Raw genomic sequence first — 15,134 nt, forward strand, 5'->3', positions numbered from 1 at the left:
GCGTGCGTTTTATAATACGATGCGTCTTATAATCTGCAAAATACGGTACTTTTAATTTAATAATTTAATAATTATAATCAAATTATTTTATATACCCCAAAATTTAATGAATAAACACATCAGCTCACCATGCAAAAAAATAACAAGCCCTCATACAGCTCAATTGATAGAAAACTGTTATGAGTCTCAAAAAATGTATACAAACCAATTTTTTTTTTTTGTAAATTTCTGATTTTTCACACAAAAATAAAAAAACACCAATTATTCAAGTTTGGGATTACATAATTATACTATCTGAAGAATCATGTTTCGGGGTCATTTTTACCACAAACGAACACCATAAAAACAAGCCTAAAAAACTAGTGGATTGCAATTTTTATGATATTTTTCCAACTTTAATTTTTTTTGTTCCCATTTCCTAGTACATGTTATGGTAAAATGAATGGTGCCTCTAAAAACTACAGCTCGTCCCATCTAAAAAAAAGAAAAAAAGCCTTCATATGACTATAGTCATAGATAAATAAAAGTTATGACTCCTAGAAGAGTGAGCGGAAAGGACAAACAGAAAAAAAAAATTTGTCAGGAAGGGGATAAATACCAGTACCTTACAAGAATAACGCTCTGTTTTCTTTAAAGGTACACCAAATTTACCAACAACAATAAAAACAGCTCATGGGCAGCCTGTTATGCCATCAACGTCATCATCTTTTTCTCCAGCACACTCCATGACGGTCATCATATCTACAATCTGTGGTTTTGCTGGCTTAACGCTACTGATAATTACTGCCCTTATTTGCTGCCGAAGACAGAAGAAAGTGAAAAACGTGAACAGGTTAGTATTCTAATTGTCCCATAACTGTAGAAAAAAGACTTGGTCCGCACATCCAAATATTATATATTGATCTACTGCGGCTAAGCGAAATTTACAAAACTGAACACCAGGTTCTTAGTTAACGTTTTGATAAAGAGCCATGGGGGGCTTTGAATGGCAGCATGGGTGGTGTGGGGCACCTTGGTCTCTCAGTCTGCTGACACATGCTCGCTGCGCCAAACAGGTTAGGGATCAATTAAAGTTTACCATAAGATGGCAGTGGGCTTATACCTTTTGATCAAAATGTCACTAAGAACCTCACGTTCAGCTTAGAATATTTTTCTTACTACATTAAAGCAATGTACAATATTTGGGTTTGTACTGTCTTTTTTTACAGTTATAGTACTCTGTTTGTCCGTCTCTTCCTAGTTTTATGATTCATTTTACAGCTGGGAGCAGTCAGGTAATAAATGGACAATGATGGACAATGGACAATGATGACTGGGGAATAATGTTCTCCTGTGAATGCTTTTCAGTTTTCCATATTTTTAAGTCTAATATTGTAGCAAAATTCGCACAGCAATATTCGGGTTACTATTTACCCAAAGAGAAAAAAATACATTTTTATGGAAACATTTGTACCTTTTGTACCCAGTGGCCAGACATAACTATATCTAAAACTTATATTATAATCTGCAGATGTAATATGTTTTGAAATTAGAACTTTTTCTTTTCATATACCTGATTTATCTTTGAAATTGCATTACATTTATGACATTAAAGGAACTTTTTGTCTTCAGGAAAGTTGTGTCCCTAGGCACAATTTAGTGTAAGTAATAAAAAATTTGTCTTATTCATTGTCCCCGGATCAGTCACTGTCCCGGTGTCAAGTCAAGGGCTCCGCAGCCAATCTGTGAGTCTAGAGGCTCTGCCTGTTTAGCTGCAGCGCTGTTGATGTGCAGACAACAATGTACACCTGGAGCAGTGGTGGACACTCAGTGTTTGGACCTGGGGAGGATGAGTAAAGAACAGTTTTTTTATTTACAATTAACTGTGCCTGGGGGCACAACTTTCCTGAAAATAGAAAATTCAGTTCTGCGGGGGGAAAAACCCTTTTCAGTCGTCCCCATATTTGAAAATGCTTGAAAAGCATTACTCATAGTATGTTATAGGATATGAATACAATTTTATCACTAACCTAATTTATGTAACTTATTACATATTCTCACTTCTTAACATGCATAGAGGTAATGCTGCTCTTTACATGTAGAAAATGAATTATGAAAGCATTTAATAGTTGAATATTTGCATTCTTTTTTTCCCAGAGAAACTACTGCCCCACTTACAGCCCTTCCATCAGAGCTGGTACTGGACAGGTTACATCCGAACCCCATGTATCAGAGAATGCCACTTCTGCTCAACCCTAAACTCATAAGCCTTGAATATCCCAGGAATAATATTGAGTATGTCAGGGACATTGGAGAAGGAGCCTTTGGACGGGTCTTTCAAGCCAGGTATCAAATGCAATTTTTCTCCAGATTGTTTCCTACAATTTTTCTTACTCTAAACACATGATAAATGCTCTTTACATCCCCATCAGTCATTTCCTGTTGGAACAGCAGAATGCCATAGATCCGCCATCCTCTGCTGACACGCACACTGTTTGTTATTGAGCCTTGGATTTATATTGTATCACTACTCAACCATATGTTCATCTCCCTGAAACGTGACATCGCCTTCTGCTCTTATTAAAACATTTGTCTTGTCGTATGTTAAACACATGCCTGTTGCTAAACTTAGCTACCTCCTTCTCTCCCCTAGCGCCATATTTCAGCTCTTGAGACATAATTCTCTGTTTAGTGCCAATAACATGTCAACTAACAGCATTCTGTTTATTCTGTGTAGGTTTTACGCCTGCATGCAGTAAAAAAGTTTGTCAGTGCAGGAAATGGAAGTCATGCTACTTACTAAGCCTTTGGTATTTTTATGCTGTATATTTCTATAAGGGCTTGTACACACAACCGTAAGAATTGGATGAGTGTGTGAAGCCCAGCTGTGCTTGGTATCATAACTCCTAGAAGGGTGTATTGAAGGATTCCTCCACAAGAGGCCCCCATAACCATTCACACATCTCCACCTTCCACCTCAGACCACCAGAGGGAGCCCGTTAGGGGGATATAAAAGGGAAGGTGGAGCCAGGCAGCAGTTAGTGAGTTGGAGTCAGAGTTCAGTCTGGTTTAGCAGTGAGTCCAGTGCAGTCTGAGAAGAGTTACCTCAGAGGACAAAAGCCTGTTCCAGCTCCTGCAATTGCTATCCTGCAGTGGAGCGTCCAGATCAAGACTCCATGTAGCTCAGAGAGGGGAGCTTTAGGTGTGCCGGCGCCATAAGATCGGTGAAGAGCGGCACGCTGCCGTTAGTGTGAGTAGCCTATTGAGGGTCCGAGTAGGCCGAAGGCGAAAGAGTAGAGAGAGTTAGTTCATAGGGGGCAGAGGAGCTTAACTAGCTCACCCCGAAGAAGCAGTTACCGGACACCGGGTCCGAAGCTTACCGGGATCTCCATGACCCAGTAAGATAAACCGGAATCCCTGGAGAACTACAAGTCCCAGGATCGCTAAAGTGCTGATACGTAACAGAGCCAGGAGACACATAGGCCCCGTAAGTCGGGAGCGTGTAATCCAACAGAAGGCCCTACCACAAAGTCAGCCAGCGCAGGACAGAGACAAGGTTAAGCCTAGCTCCTGGCAGGTCAGAAACTTATTACGCAGCAGCAAGAACCAGGAGGCCCAAAACTTGCTCATTGGGGAGGATCCGGACATACACCCTTCACCCTACAGTACTCCGGGGAGTGCCTGAATTTCCATCAGTAAAAGGTACTGAAGTGACTATCGTGTCTGTCCCTGTTCTTACTCTGACCCGGTGGGGTCTCTTTGTCCTGCTTCCCCCGTTCATACACTGCCCTGAGGCCTAGCTCCACCTGTGGGGAGCCATACCATCTAGCTGCCTTATCACCAGCCTCAGTGGACTGTGCAGCGCTGGTGAATATCATCAGAAACCATAGGTGGCGTCACAAACTTTTATAAACTTAACAAATCACCAACCCCTCTTTAAAGGAGAGGCCGAGGGTACGGGCCCGGGAGCTGACCACCGCGACATCCATAAAGGCCAGGCTAAAGGCCCGGGTACCGAGTCATCCCCATCTCCCCCTGGGCTAGTCATCTCCTACTTGGCGTCACGAACAGGATTGCGTGCCCGCTGCAACGACGAAGTGTTTTGCCCGTTGCCACCGGGTACTGTGCGCCTTTATTCAGAACTGTGTACGTAAAGTTGTGGTGAAGGTTGCCGCCATTTTTGGGCCGCTGAGCGAGAAGAAGGGCGTAACCGCGGGAAAATAAGGGGCGTACCTGCAAAAGAGCACGAAGTCCCGGACACCCCCAACGCCTCGACGTCAAATCAGGAAGCGCCAGGTCCTGTACGGAGCGTCGCTGAACGCTCTGACGTAGGACGCAAGCGATGCAAGGTCCTGAAGATAACTGTCACCTGCGGAGCTGCGGCCTACTGGAAGAAAAACCAGAAGGTAGGCCACGGTTAACTAGGGGGGCGCTAAGATGTCCGTCGAACAGCAGAACGCCGACCTGCTGGTCAACGTCCCAGAAGTTCAACCCGCGCCCGATTATGAGCAGGCCGAAGCCGCCGCTCCACCGGCAGCGCCTGTAACACCTGTTATTCCTATGACTTTACCGTACATTCCAGAAGCAAAGTGGCTCCCCCAGTACAACGGCAAACCAGATACCCTGTCTGGATTCAAACGGAAGATACGTGGTATCTTAGACGTGTACTCTATGACCGGCAAACAAAGAGCTGCCGTTGTATTAGGACAACTGACCGGTGCTGCGGAACGGGAAGTGGAAACATGGTCAGCCGCAGACCAGGAGTCAGTGTCCGCAATATTCCAAAAACTACAGACTGTATTTGAGGACCTTACTGAGGCGGACCTCCGGATGAGGTTCTACAGCTGCTCCCAACAACCAGAGGACAATGTTCGGGACTACGCCTGGCGTCTCCAAGGGGCCCTGCGGGCTCTGAACCAGGTTAGTCCAACCAGCGTTGAGAATGAGAACAAAATGATGAAGGAACAGTTTGTCCGGGGACTGAAGTCTCCAGAGGAGAGCAGGACTGTGCGTTGGTGGTCCCTGGATCATCCGGATGCCACCTTTGACAATCTTAAGGACATGGCTATAAAAGGACTGCAGCCCCTGGAAACAAATGCCATCCAACGTGGGTGGGGTTGCCCCAGAGCCTACTACACCCACCTTTTCCCCAGTGGCTGCTGAAGGTAAGGTTCCAGCAACGTCCCCTAAAGAACTGGACAGTCTGCGCTCTGAGGTGCGTCAGTTGAGCAAGACCCTGACCACCGTGCTGAGTGCCCTGCAGCTGCGGACGGAGCCCGAGGAAGGAGGGAAGATCCTGCTAGCCGACAGCCCTGAGGATGTCCCCTGGATGCGGAGGAGGAGGAGGCCAACACCACCCTCGCCAAGGACCAGTGACCAGCGCCGCCCACCGAGGGAACCAACCTGCTACCGATGCCGCAAGACCGGACACCTCGCCCAGAAGTGTCCTTTAGACGAGAAAACCCTGGGTCCAAGGGCCGACACCCAGGAGTAGACTCACCAGGCCCATCAGACTGGTACAACAGGTTCATCGGAGGAAGACCTTTCCTGTCCATTGTATTGGACGGGATCCCGACGCATGCCCTGCTGTACACAGGATCTCAGGTAACCATCATGCCTGAAGTCCTCTACAAGAGGTTCTGGTCCATGAACGATCTACGTCCGCCAGCTCCAAATTTGTCTGTCTATGCTTCAAATGGACTCCCCCTTAACCTACTCGGGATTAAGAATGTGACTGTAAAGGTGGGGAGAGTGGAGCTGAAGGACCAGGGACTAATTGTAGTGGAGACTAACCCTGATGACAGCAACCCATATATGGTACTAGGCGCTAATGTTGTTGGTAACTGTTTGGGAGAGGTTGTGTTCTTGCTCCAACAGATCGCTGACACTGCCAGACCGAGACAAAGGAGGGCACTGCAGAGAGAGATCCGCATCCTGATGTATCAACAGCTAGTAAGGCTAACAGACGGTGAAATCGGTAACGTGAGGGTAACAGACCCCATACCCATTGTCGTTCCCCCAATGAGTGAAATGCTCATCTGGTGTAGAGCTGCCATAGGTCTTAGAGGACAGAGCTACCAGGCGGTAGTAGAACCCCTTTGCTCTGAGCACAGGCCCACGCTCTTAACTGCCAGGAGTGTGGTAGATGTACGTAATGGGAGGGTGCCTGTCCGTCTTCTTAACCTAGGGGAAGATGAGGTCAAACTGCCACGTTATGCCACTGTTGCCAAATTACATGCTGTCAATAATAACTGCATCCATGAGGCGGAGTCCTTAACCTCACCAGATGAAGTAGAGGATAATGACCCTGCAACCCAGGTGGAGGATTGGTGTCAACAGCTCCATGTTGGGACAGACACCACTCCTGCCCATCAAAAACAGGGAGTACACCGGGTGGTTCAAGAATACTCGCAGGTGTTCAGTAAACATCCACTTGACTTCGGGAGGGTTAAGGGGGTTCAACATCATATCCCCACAGGCAGCCATTCCCCAATCAAAGAACGCTATAGGCCTATACCCCAAGCTCACTACCAGAAGGCAAAAGAAATGCTGCATGACATGAGGAAGGAGGGAATGATAAGGGATAGTTGTAGTCCCTGGGCGGCTCCCCTAGTGCTGGTTAGGAAAAAGGACGCGAGCATGAGAATGTGTGTAGATTACCGTCAAGTAAATTGCATTACACATAAAGATGCATACCCTTTACCACGTATAGAGGAGTCCCTAGCTGCCTTGAAGTCTGCAAATTACTTTTCCACCCTTGACCTCACTAGTGGATACTGGAAAGTAGCTGTGGCTGAGGAGGATCGGGAGAAGACGGCCTTCACCACCCCGATGGGACTCTGCGAGTTCAACAGCATGCCGTTTGGACTCTGCAATGGCCCCGGAACGTTCCAGAGATTGATGGAGTGCTGTCTGGGACACCACAACTTCGACACTGTGTTACTTTACCTGGATGATGTAATTGTGTACTCCAGAACGTACGAGGACCACTTGAAACACCTGGCAGAGGTATTTGAGTCACTGTCCCGGTACGGGATGAAGTTGAAGCCCTCAAAGTGCCACCTGCTCAAGAGAAAGGTACAGTACCTGGGGCACATTGTTAGTCCGGAAGGGGTAGCACCAGACCCGGAGAACGTCACAGCCATCCAGAAGTGGCCGGAGCCGAAGAACCTCAAGGAGGTGCGTCAGTTCTTGGGACTAGTAGGATACTACCGGAGGTTCGTAAAGGACTACACGAAGAAAGCAGCTCCTCTGCAAGACCTCCTGGTAGGGCAGTCCCCCAAAGGCAAAAACCCTCCATTCCACTGGGGTAAGGAGCAAGCAGAGTCGTTTCAGGAGATGAAGGAGATCCTGACAGGTGATGAGATCCTAGCCTACCCTGACTACAGCCAACCGTTCCTGCTGTATACGGATGCCAGCAACGAAGGCCTGGGCGCTGTCTTAAGTCAGAAGCAGAATGGGCAAGAGAAAGTCATCGCATACGCAAGCAGGAAGCTCCGTCCGACTGAGAGGAACCCAGAGAACTATAGCAGCTTCAAGTTGGAGTTCCTGGCCTTGGTCTGGGCCATCACTGAACGGTTCAAGCACTATCTGGCCTCCAACAAGTTCACTGCCTTTATTGATAATAACCCCTTGACCTATCTTGAAACAGCTAAGTTGGGGGCACTGGAACAACGATGGATGGCTCGGCTGTCAAACTACCAATTTACAATTAAATACCGGGCGGGCCGCAAGAACGCCAACGCCGATGCTCTGTCTAGGATGCCTCACCAGTCAGACACAGAAGAAGAAGTGGATGACCGGGAAGAGATAGAGCTACCTGCCTTTCACCGGAATGGGATGATCCACGAGCAACGAGCTTCCAGGAAGCAGCGTGGAAAGACGTTAAACCCCCTGCCTCTCCACAGGTGGAAAGAGACCCAGGACAGCGACCCGGTTGTCAGCCGCATCAAACAGCTGATAACCCAAGAAGGTGCCTCCTTGGAGAAAGATGCGTCTCTGCAAGCAAAGCAGCTGTGGAACGAGAGAAGCCGGCTGTTTATTTACCGTGAGAAGCTGTGCCGGAGGTACGTCAATCCAAAAACTCATGAGATGGTATGGCAGATAGTAGTCCCTAAGACAGACATCCAGATGGTATTAGAAGCTTACCACGATCAAGCGGGGCACTTTGGCTGGAAAAAGCTAGAGACCCTGCTGAAGTGTCGATTCTACTGGGTAGGAATGCGCAGCTCCATTGAAAGGTGGTGCCGGGACTGTGGACCCTGCGGCCTAAGAAGGAAAGACTTCAACAGCCAGAAGGCACCCCTGCAACCCAACAAGACGACTCGCCCTCTAGAGATCTTGGCCCTGGACCATGTCAAGTTGTTACCTAGCAGGTCAGGGTACTCCAATGCTCTGACTATGGTGGATCATTACTCACGTTTCCTGGTGGTTGCCCCTGTCAAAGATCTGACAGCAGAGACAGCAGGAAAGACGTTCCAAACGTACTTCTGCAGACCCCATGGATTTCCTGAGCAGGTGCTGACGGACCAAGGCCCAGCCTTTGAGGCTGAATTGTTCAAGGCGTTCTGCCATCTCTACGGGTGTAAAAAGACACCTTACCACCCACAAACAAACGGTCTCTGCGAAAAGATGAACAACATCATCATCGACCTGCTAAAGACCATACCACTTGAGGAGAAGAACCAGTGGCCAGACCTACTACCAGACCTAGTGGATCTGTACAATCATATACCAGTCAGTTCCACCAATTGCACTCCGGCATATCTCATGCGGGCAAGGCAAGGAAAGCTGCCCATGGATTTGGAGCTTGGTGTTGTTGAACCTGAAGCTGATATGACCACTGAGGACTGGGACACCACCAGACAAGAGCAGTACAGAAGGGTACAAGCTTGTGTCAAGGACAGTCTTACTGGGGTGAGAGAAAAACAGGAAATTCAATACAACAAAAACGCACCAGCAGAACCTTTCACACCAGGTGAAACATTACTAAAAAGGAAAAGACGCAACCACAAACTTGATGACCAGTGGGAAAAAGACCCCTACACTGTGTTATCGTCAAGATTTGACAACAAAAAGACGTGCATAATCAGTCGTGATGGAGGAAAAACATCTGCTACAGTGTCCAGGGACCACTTAAAGTTGTGTCCAGAATTACTGAAACCCCAAGAAAAAGTGCCTCTCACAATCCAGGAAGAACCTGAAGAAGCGGTGATACACACTGACCTTGGAGACTTCCCAGCTGATTGGCCTCAGATAGGAGGTGCAGTAATCATTCCAGTACTCCAATTCTATGAACAACCAGAAAACCCTCTACAGCAAGTTGTACCTGTAAGTGCTGCAGAAGAGCCAGCTCAAGAAGTATCCCCGGCAGAAGCGGAGCAAGAGGGCCCAGCCAATGGTAGACTTGCCAGTCCAAGAGAGAGGTTAAGGCAGTTTTACAACATGGTTACACGTAGAACTGGTAGAGTAACTGATACAGATACTGACACTCCACCAACCACAGCACTACGCAGATCAGTACGCAGCACGAGAGGTAAACCCCCTGCTAGGTACACTGAGTAAAGTAGCAAAATTTCAGAGAGTGTAGATAGTTACCCCTGGGGTATTGTATGTTAAATTGTAATGTACTGCATAATTGTGTATTTTCCATGCATATTTACATCATTTTGTGTTTTGCTTATTTTTGAACAGTTTAAGTGATATGGACACTTTGCCTATTTACTTCTTTATTTACCAATGAACTGCGTGGCTGAGGACTGTGTACAGCCCAAAAACTCTTGTTGTATATAATTGCGCTCCCTGGAGTGCCCTTTAGGTGACCTCAGAAGTAAAACCTGTCTGGAGTGGCACGTGTGGAGGTCCGATTCGGGATCTTCATGCCCTGCAGCCACCCCAGGGTCTACGTAGAGGGTTTAGGACAGGTCCCTCAAAACCACAAAGTACTCTACCTTGTGAGATGGAAATCCTTTCTTGGGAACCTCACCACAAGAGACTTGGATTCTGAGGACACTCTGCTTTGTTATTGTCATGCAACGTTTAAGATTTGTGCCTCCCATAAAGGGAAGAATGTTCTTGTATTGCTTATGTTCCTATTGTTACTGTTTTTATAAAATGTACTTCATCCCGGGAGTGCTGAGTTTAACTAGGGGGGGAATGTGAAGCCCAGCTGTGCTTGGTATCACAACTCCTAGAAGGGTGTATTGAAGGATTCCTCCACAAGAGGCCCCCATAACCATTCACACATCTCCACCTTCCACCTCAGACCACCAGAGGGAGCCCGTTAGGGGGATATAAAAGGGAAGGTGGAGCCAGGCAGCAGTTAGTGAGTTGGAGTCAGAGTTCAGTCTGGTTTAGCAGTGAGTCCAGTGCAGTCTGAGAAGAGTTACCTCAGAGGACAAAAGCCTGTTCCAGCTCCTGCAATTGCTATCCTGCAGTGGAGCTTCCAGATCAAGACTCTGTGTAGCTCAGAGAGGTGAGCTTTAGGTGTGCCGGCGCCATAAGATCGGTGAAGAGCGGCACGCTACCGTTAGTGTGAGTAGCCTATTGAGGGTCCGAGTAGGCCGAAGGCGAAAGAGTAGAGAGAGTTAGTTCATAGGGGGCAGAGGAGCTTAACTAGCTCACCCCGAAGAAGCAGTTACCGGACACCGGGTCCCAAGCTTACCGGGATCTCCATGACCCAGTAAGATAAACCGGAATCCCTGGAGAACTATAAGTCCCAGGATCGCTAAAGTGCTGATACGTAACAGAGCCAGGAGACACATAGGCCCCGTAAGTCGGGAGTAGAGATGAGCGGTGTTCGACTAGAACTGTTCGCCAATCTCAAATTCGAGCTGTTTTGGGCGGTGTTCGAGTTGTTCGACGAACCCGAACGATTTGCAAAAAATTCGGCTGTTCGAGGTTATGTTCGATAACTGTTCGTACACCAAAAGCGTGTCCTGCATGGATTGTCTGCCACTCACTGTAATGCCACAGCCATGGTGGTTGTGGCATTACAGTGATTGCCCAAATCGATGGGAACAGTGCCAACAGTGAAACATGAAAAGCCGGCAATTCAGCAGCGGCATACACCTGTACCCAACAATTTAGAACCGAAAGAATAGAGCTTCACACATAGATTAGATAGATAGAAACATGTCAGCCACATATATACGAAGTACAGTGAAAGTGCTGCTTACTGTACTTGTCATTTAGCGTAAAGGATTTATTTAAAAAAATAATAGTGTTTTCATGCACCGTCTCTTTAAAAAAGCCGGCCGGCAATTCAGCAGCGGTACCCGACAATTTATAACAGACAGAATAGAGCTTCACACATAGATTAGATAGATAGAAACATGTCAGTCACATATATATGAAGTACAGTGATAGTGTTGGTTACTGTACTTGTCATTTAGTATTAAAATAAAGGATTTATTATTAAAAAAATTGGCGTGGGGTTCCCCTTAATTTTAGGCTCTAGCGGAGGTTAAGCAGACGGCTGGGGCAGATGTTTGAAGCCTGGGAAGGGGGTAATACCCACGGAGCTTCCCAGGCTACTAATATCAGCCCCCAGCTGAATGCCTAGCCTTTACTAGCTATTAAAATGGGGGACCCCCCAAAAAATTGACGTGGGGTCCCCCCTATTTTAATAGCTAGCAAAGGCTAGGCAGACAGCTGGGGGCTGATATTAATAGCCCAGGAAGGGAGCCATGAATATTGGCCCCCTCCCAGGCTAGAAACACCAGCCGTCAGCCGCCCCAGAAATGGCGCATTCATAGGATGCGCCAATTCTGGCACTTAGCCTCGCTCTTCCACGCTGCCCTGGTGCGGTGGCAGGGGGTAATAGGGTTGGGGTTGATGTCAGCTTATAATGCCAGCTGACATCAAGCCCAGGTTAGTAATGGAGAGGCGTCTATAAGACACCCCCATTACTAACCCCATAGTCAAAGTTAAAAAAAACACAAACACCCAGAATAAAGTCCTTTAATTGAAATAAAGACACAGTCCTTTATTGTTCTAAATTAAACCATACTTACCGTCACGCCCATTCCAGCTGAAGCCAACGATCTCCTGCAATAAAAGAAAAATAATAAAGCAACCTCATCCTTACCTTTCCATGGTTCCCACGACAGCTTCAGCTCTGCTACATCGAGATGACAGGCTGGACCGCAGCAGAACGCTGCCATCCAGCCTCTCATCCCGCAGACACTGAGAAGCGCAGGCTTGCTTGCGCTGCTCAGCGTCTCTCTGTGACGACATCCAGATGAGCCGAGTTCATGTCCAATGAACTCGGCTCACCTCATGCACGTCACTGACAGCGTGGGAAAATTCTCAAGCTGAAGCGCTGAGTGCAGGAGAATTTTCCCACGCTGTCAGTGACGTGCATAAGGTGAGCTCATGTCCAATGAACTCAGCTCACCTCCTGCACGTCACTGACAGCGTGGGAGAATTCTCCTGCACTCAGCGCTTCAGTGTGAGAATTCTCCCACGCTGAAGCGCTGAGTGCAGGAGAATTTTCCCACGCTGTCAGTGACGTGCATGAGGTGAGCCGAGTTCATTGGACATTAACTCGGCTCATCTGGATGCCCTCACAGAGAGACACTGTGGAGCGCAAGCAAGCCTGCGCTTCTCAGTGTCTGCGGGATGACAGACTGGATGGCAGCGTTCTGCTGCGGTCCAGCCTGTCATCTCGATGTAGCAGAGCTGAAGCTGTCATGGGAACCATGGAAAGGTAAGGATGATGTTGCTTTATTATTTTTCTTTTATTTCAGGAGATCGTTGGCTTCAGCTGGAATGGGCGTGATGGTAAGTATGGTTTAATTTAGAACAATAAAGAATTGTGTGTTTATTTCAATTAAAGGACTTTTTTCTGGGTGTTGTGTTTTTTTTAAATTCTTTACTAGAAATTCATGGTGGTCATGTCTAATATTGGCGTGACCCCATGAATTTCGGGCTTAGGGCCAGCTGATAATGCCAAGCTGGCCCTAACCCCTTTATTACCCAGTGAGCCACCGCATCAGGGCCCTGGATGAGTTGGGTACAGCGCCAGAAGATGGCGCTTCTATGAACGCGCCATTTTCCGGGGTGGCTGCGGACTGCAATTTGCAGCGGGGGTGGCCCAGAAAGCTTGGGCCTCCCTGCGCTGCGGATTCCAGCCCCCAGCTGCCTAGTTGTACCTGGCTGGACACAAAAACAGGGCGAAGCCCCACGTCAATTTTCTTTAAATTATTTCATGAAATAATTAAGAAAAAAGGGCTTCCCTATATTGTTGTGTCCGGCCAGGTACAAATAGGCAGCTGGTGGTTGGGGGCAGCCCGTTCCTGCCTGCTGTACCTGGCTGGACACAAATATAGTGCGAAGCCCCACGTCAATTTTTTTAAAATTATTTCATGAATTTCCTGAAATAATTAAAAAAAATTTAAGTGGGGCTTCGCACTATATTTGTGTCCAGCCAGGTACAGCAGGCAGGAAGGGGCTGCCCCCATCCACCAGCTGCCTATTTGTACCTGGCCGGACACAACAATATAGGGAAGCCCTTTTTTTCTTAATTATTTCATGAATTTCATGAAATAATTAAAAAAAATTGAAGTGGGGCTTCGCACAATATTTGTGTCCAGCCAGGTACAGCAGGCAGGAACGGGCTGCCCCCAACCACCAGCTGCCTATTTCTACCTGGCCGGACACAACAATATAGGGAAGGCCTTTTTTTCTTAATTATTTCATGAATTTCATGAAATAATTAAAAAAAAAGTACGTGGGGCTTCGCCCTATTTTTGTGTCCAGCCAGGTACAACTAGGCAGCTGGGGGCTGGAATCTGCAGCGCAGGGAGGCCCAAGCTTTCTGGGCCCCCCCCCGCTACAAATTGCAGTCCGCAGCCACCCCGGAAAATGGCGCGTTCATAGAAGCGCCATCTTCTGGCGCTGTACCCAACTCATCCAGGGCCCTGGTGCGGTGGCTCACTGGGTAATAAAGGGGTTAGGGCCAGCTTGGTATTATCAGCTGGCCCCAAGCCCAAAATTCATGGGGTCACGCCAGTATTAGACATGACCGCCATGAATTTCTAGTAAAGTATTTAAAAAAAACACAACACCCAGAATAAAGTCCTTTAATTGAAATAAAGACACAATTCTTTATTGTTCTAAATTAAACCATACTTACCATCACACCCATTCCAGCTGAAGCCAACGATCTCCTGCAATAAAAGAAAAATAATAAAGCAACCTCATCCTTACCTTTCCATGGTTCCCACGACAGCTTCAGCTCTGCTACATCGAGATGACTGGCTGGACCGCAGCAGAACGCTGCCATCCAGTCTGTCATCCCGCAGACACTGAGAAGCGCAGGCATGCTTGCGCTCCTCACTGTCTTGCTGTGACGGCATCCAGATGAGCCGAGGTCATGTCCAATGAACTCGGCTCACCTCATGCACGTCACTGACAGCGTGGGAAAATTCTCACGCTGAAGTGCTGAGTGCAGGAGAATTCTCCCACGCTGTCAGTGATGTGCATGAGGTGAGCTCATGTCCAATGAACTCAGCTCACCTCCTGCACGTCACTGACAGCGTGGGAAAATTCTCCTGCACTCAGCGCTTCAGCGTGAGAATTTTCCCACGCTGTCAGTGACGTGCATGAGGTGAGCCGAGTTCATTGGACATGAACTCGGCTCATCTGGATGTCGTCACAGAGAGACGCTGAGCAGCGCAAGCAAGCCTGCGCTTCTCAGTGTCTGCGGGATGACAGGCTGGATGGCAGCGTTCTGCTGCGGTCCAGCCTGTCATCTCGATGTAGCAGAGCTGAAGCTGTCGTGGGAACCATGGAAAGGTAAGGATGAGGTTGCTTTATTATTTTTCTTTTATTGCAGGAGATCGTTGGCTTCAGCTGGAATGGGCGTGACGGTAAGTATGGTTTAATTTAGAACAATAAAGGACTGTGTCTTTATTTCAATTAAAGGACTTTATTCTGGGTGTTTGTGTTTTTTTTAACTTTGACTATGGGGTTAGTAATGGGGGTGTCTTATAGACGCCTCTCCATTACTAACCTGGGCTTGATGTCAGCTGGCATTATAAGCTGACATCAACCCCAACCCTATTACCCCCTGCCACCGCACCAGGGCAGCGTGGAAGAGCGAGGCTAAGTGCCAGAATTGGCGCATCCTATGAATGCGCCATTTCTGGGGC

At 47.7% G+C, this 15,134-nt stretch overlaps 1 protein-coding gene across 1 annotated transcript in view; it reads left to right on the top strand.

Annotated features, from left to right (window-relative positions):
* Positions 1-15,134, top strand: part of MUSK (muscle associated receptor tyrosine kinase) — a 479,574-nt gene that overhangs the window by 450,875 nt on the left and 13,565 nt on the right. Inside the window, exons 14-15 of the mRNA XM_073664750.1 lie at positions 637-832; positions 2,137-2,325. Coding sequence (XP_073520851.1) covers positions 637-832; positions 2,137-2,325 — 385 coding nt within the window. The remainder of the gene's footprint in view (positions 1-636; positions 833-2,136; positions 2,326-15,134) is intronic.

Source organism: Phyllobates terribilis, unplaced genomic scaffold (assembly GCF_046119375.1).
Source record: "Phyllobates terribilis strain yellow unplaced genomic scaffold, ASM4611937v1 Scaffold_1__5_contigs__length_1240528914, whole genome shotgun sequence".
In the NCBI taxonomy this organism is placed as follows: domain Eukaryota; kingdom Metazoa; phylum Chordata; class Amphibia; order Anura; family Dendrobatidae; genus Phyllobates; species Phyllobates terribilis.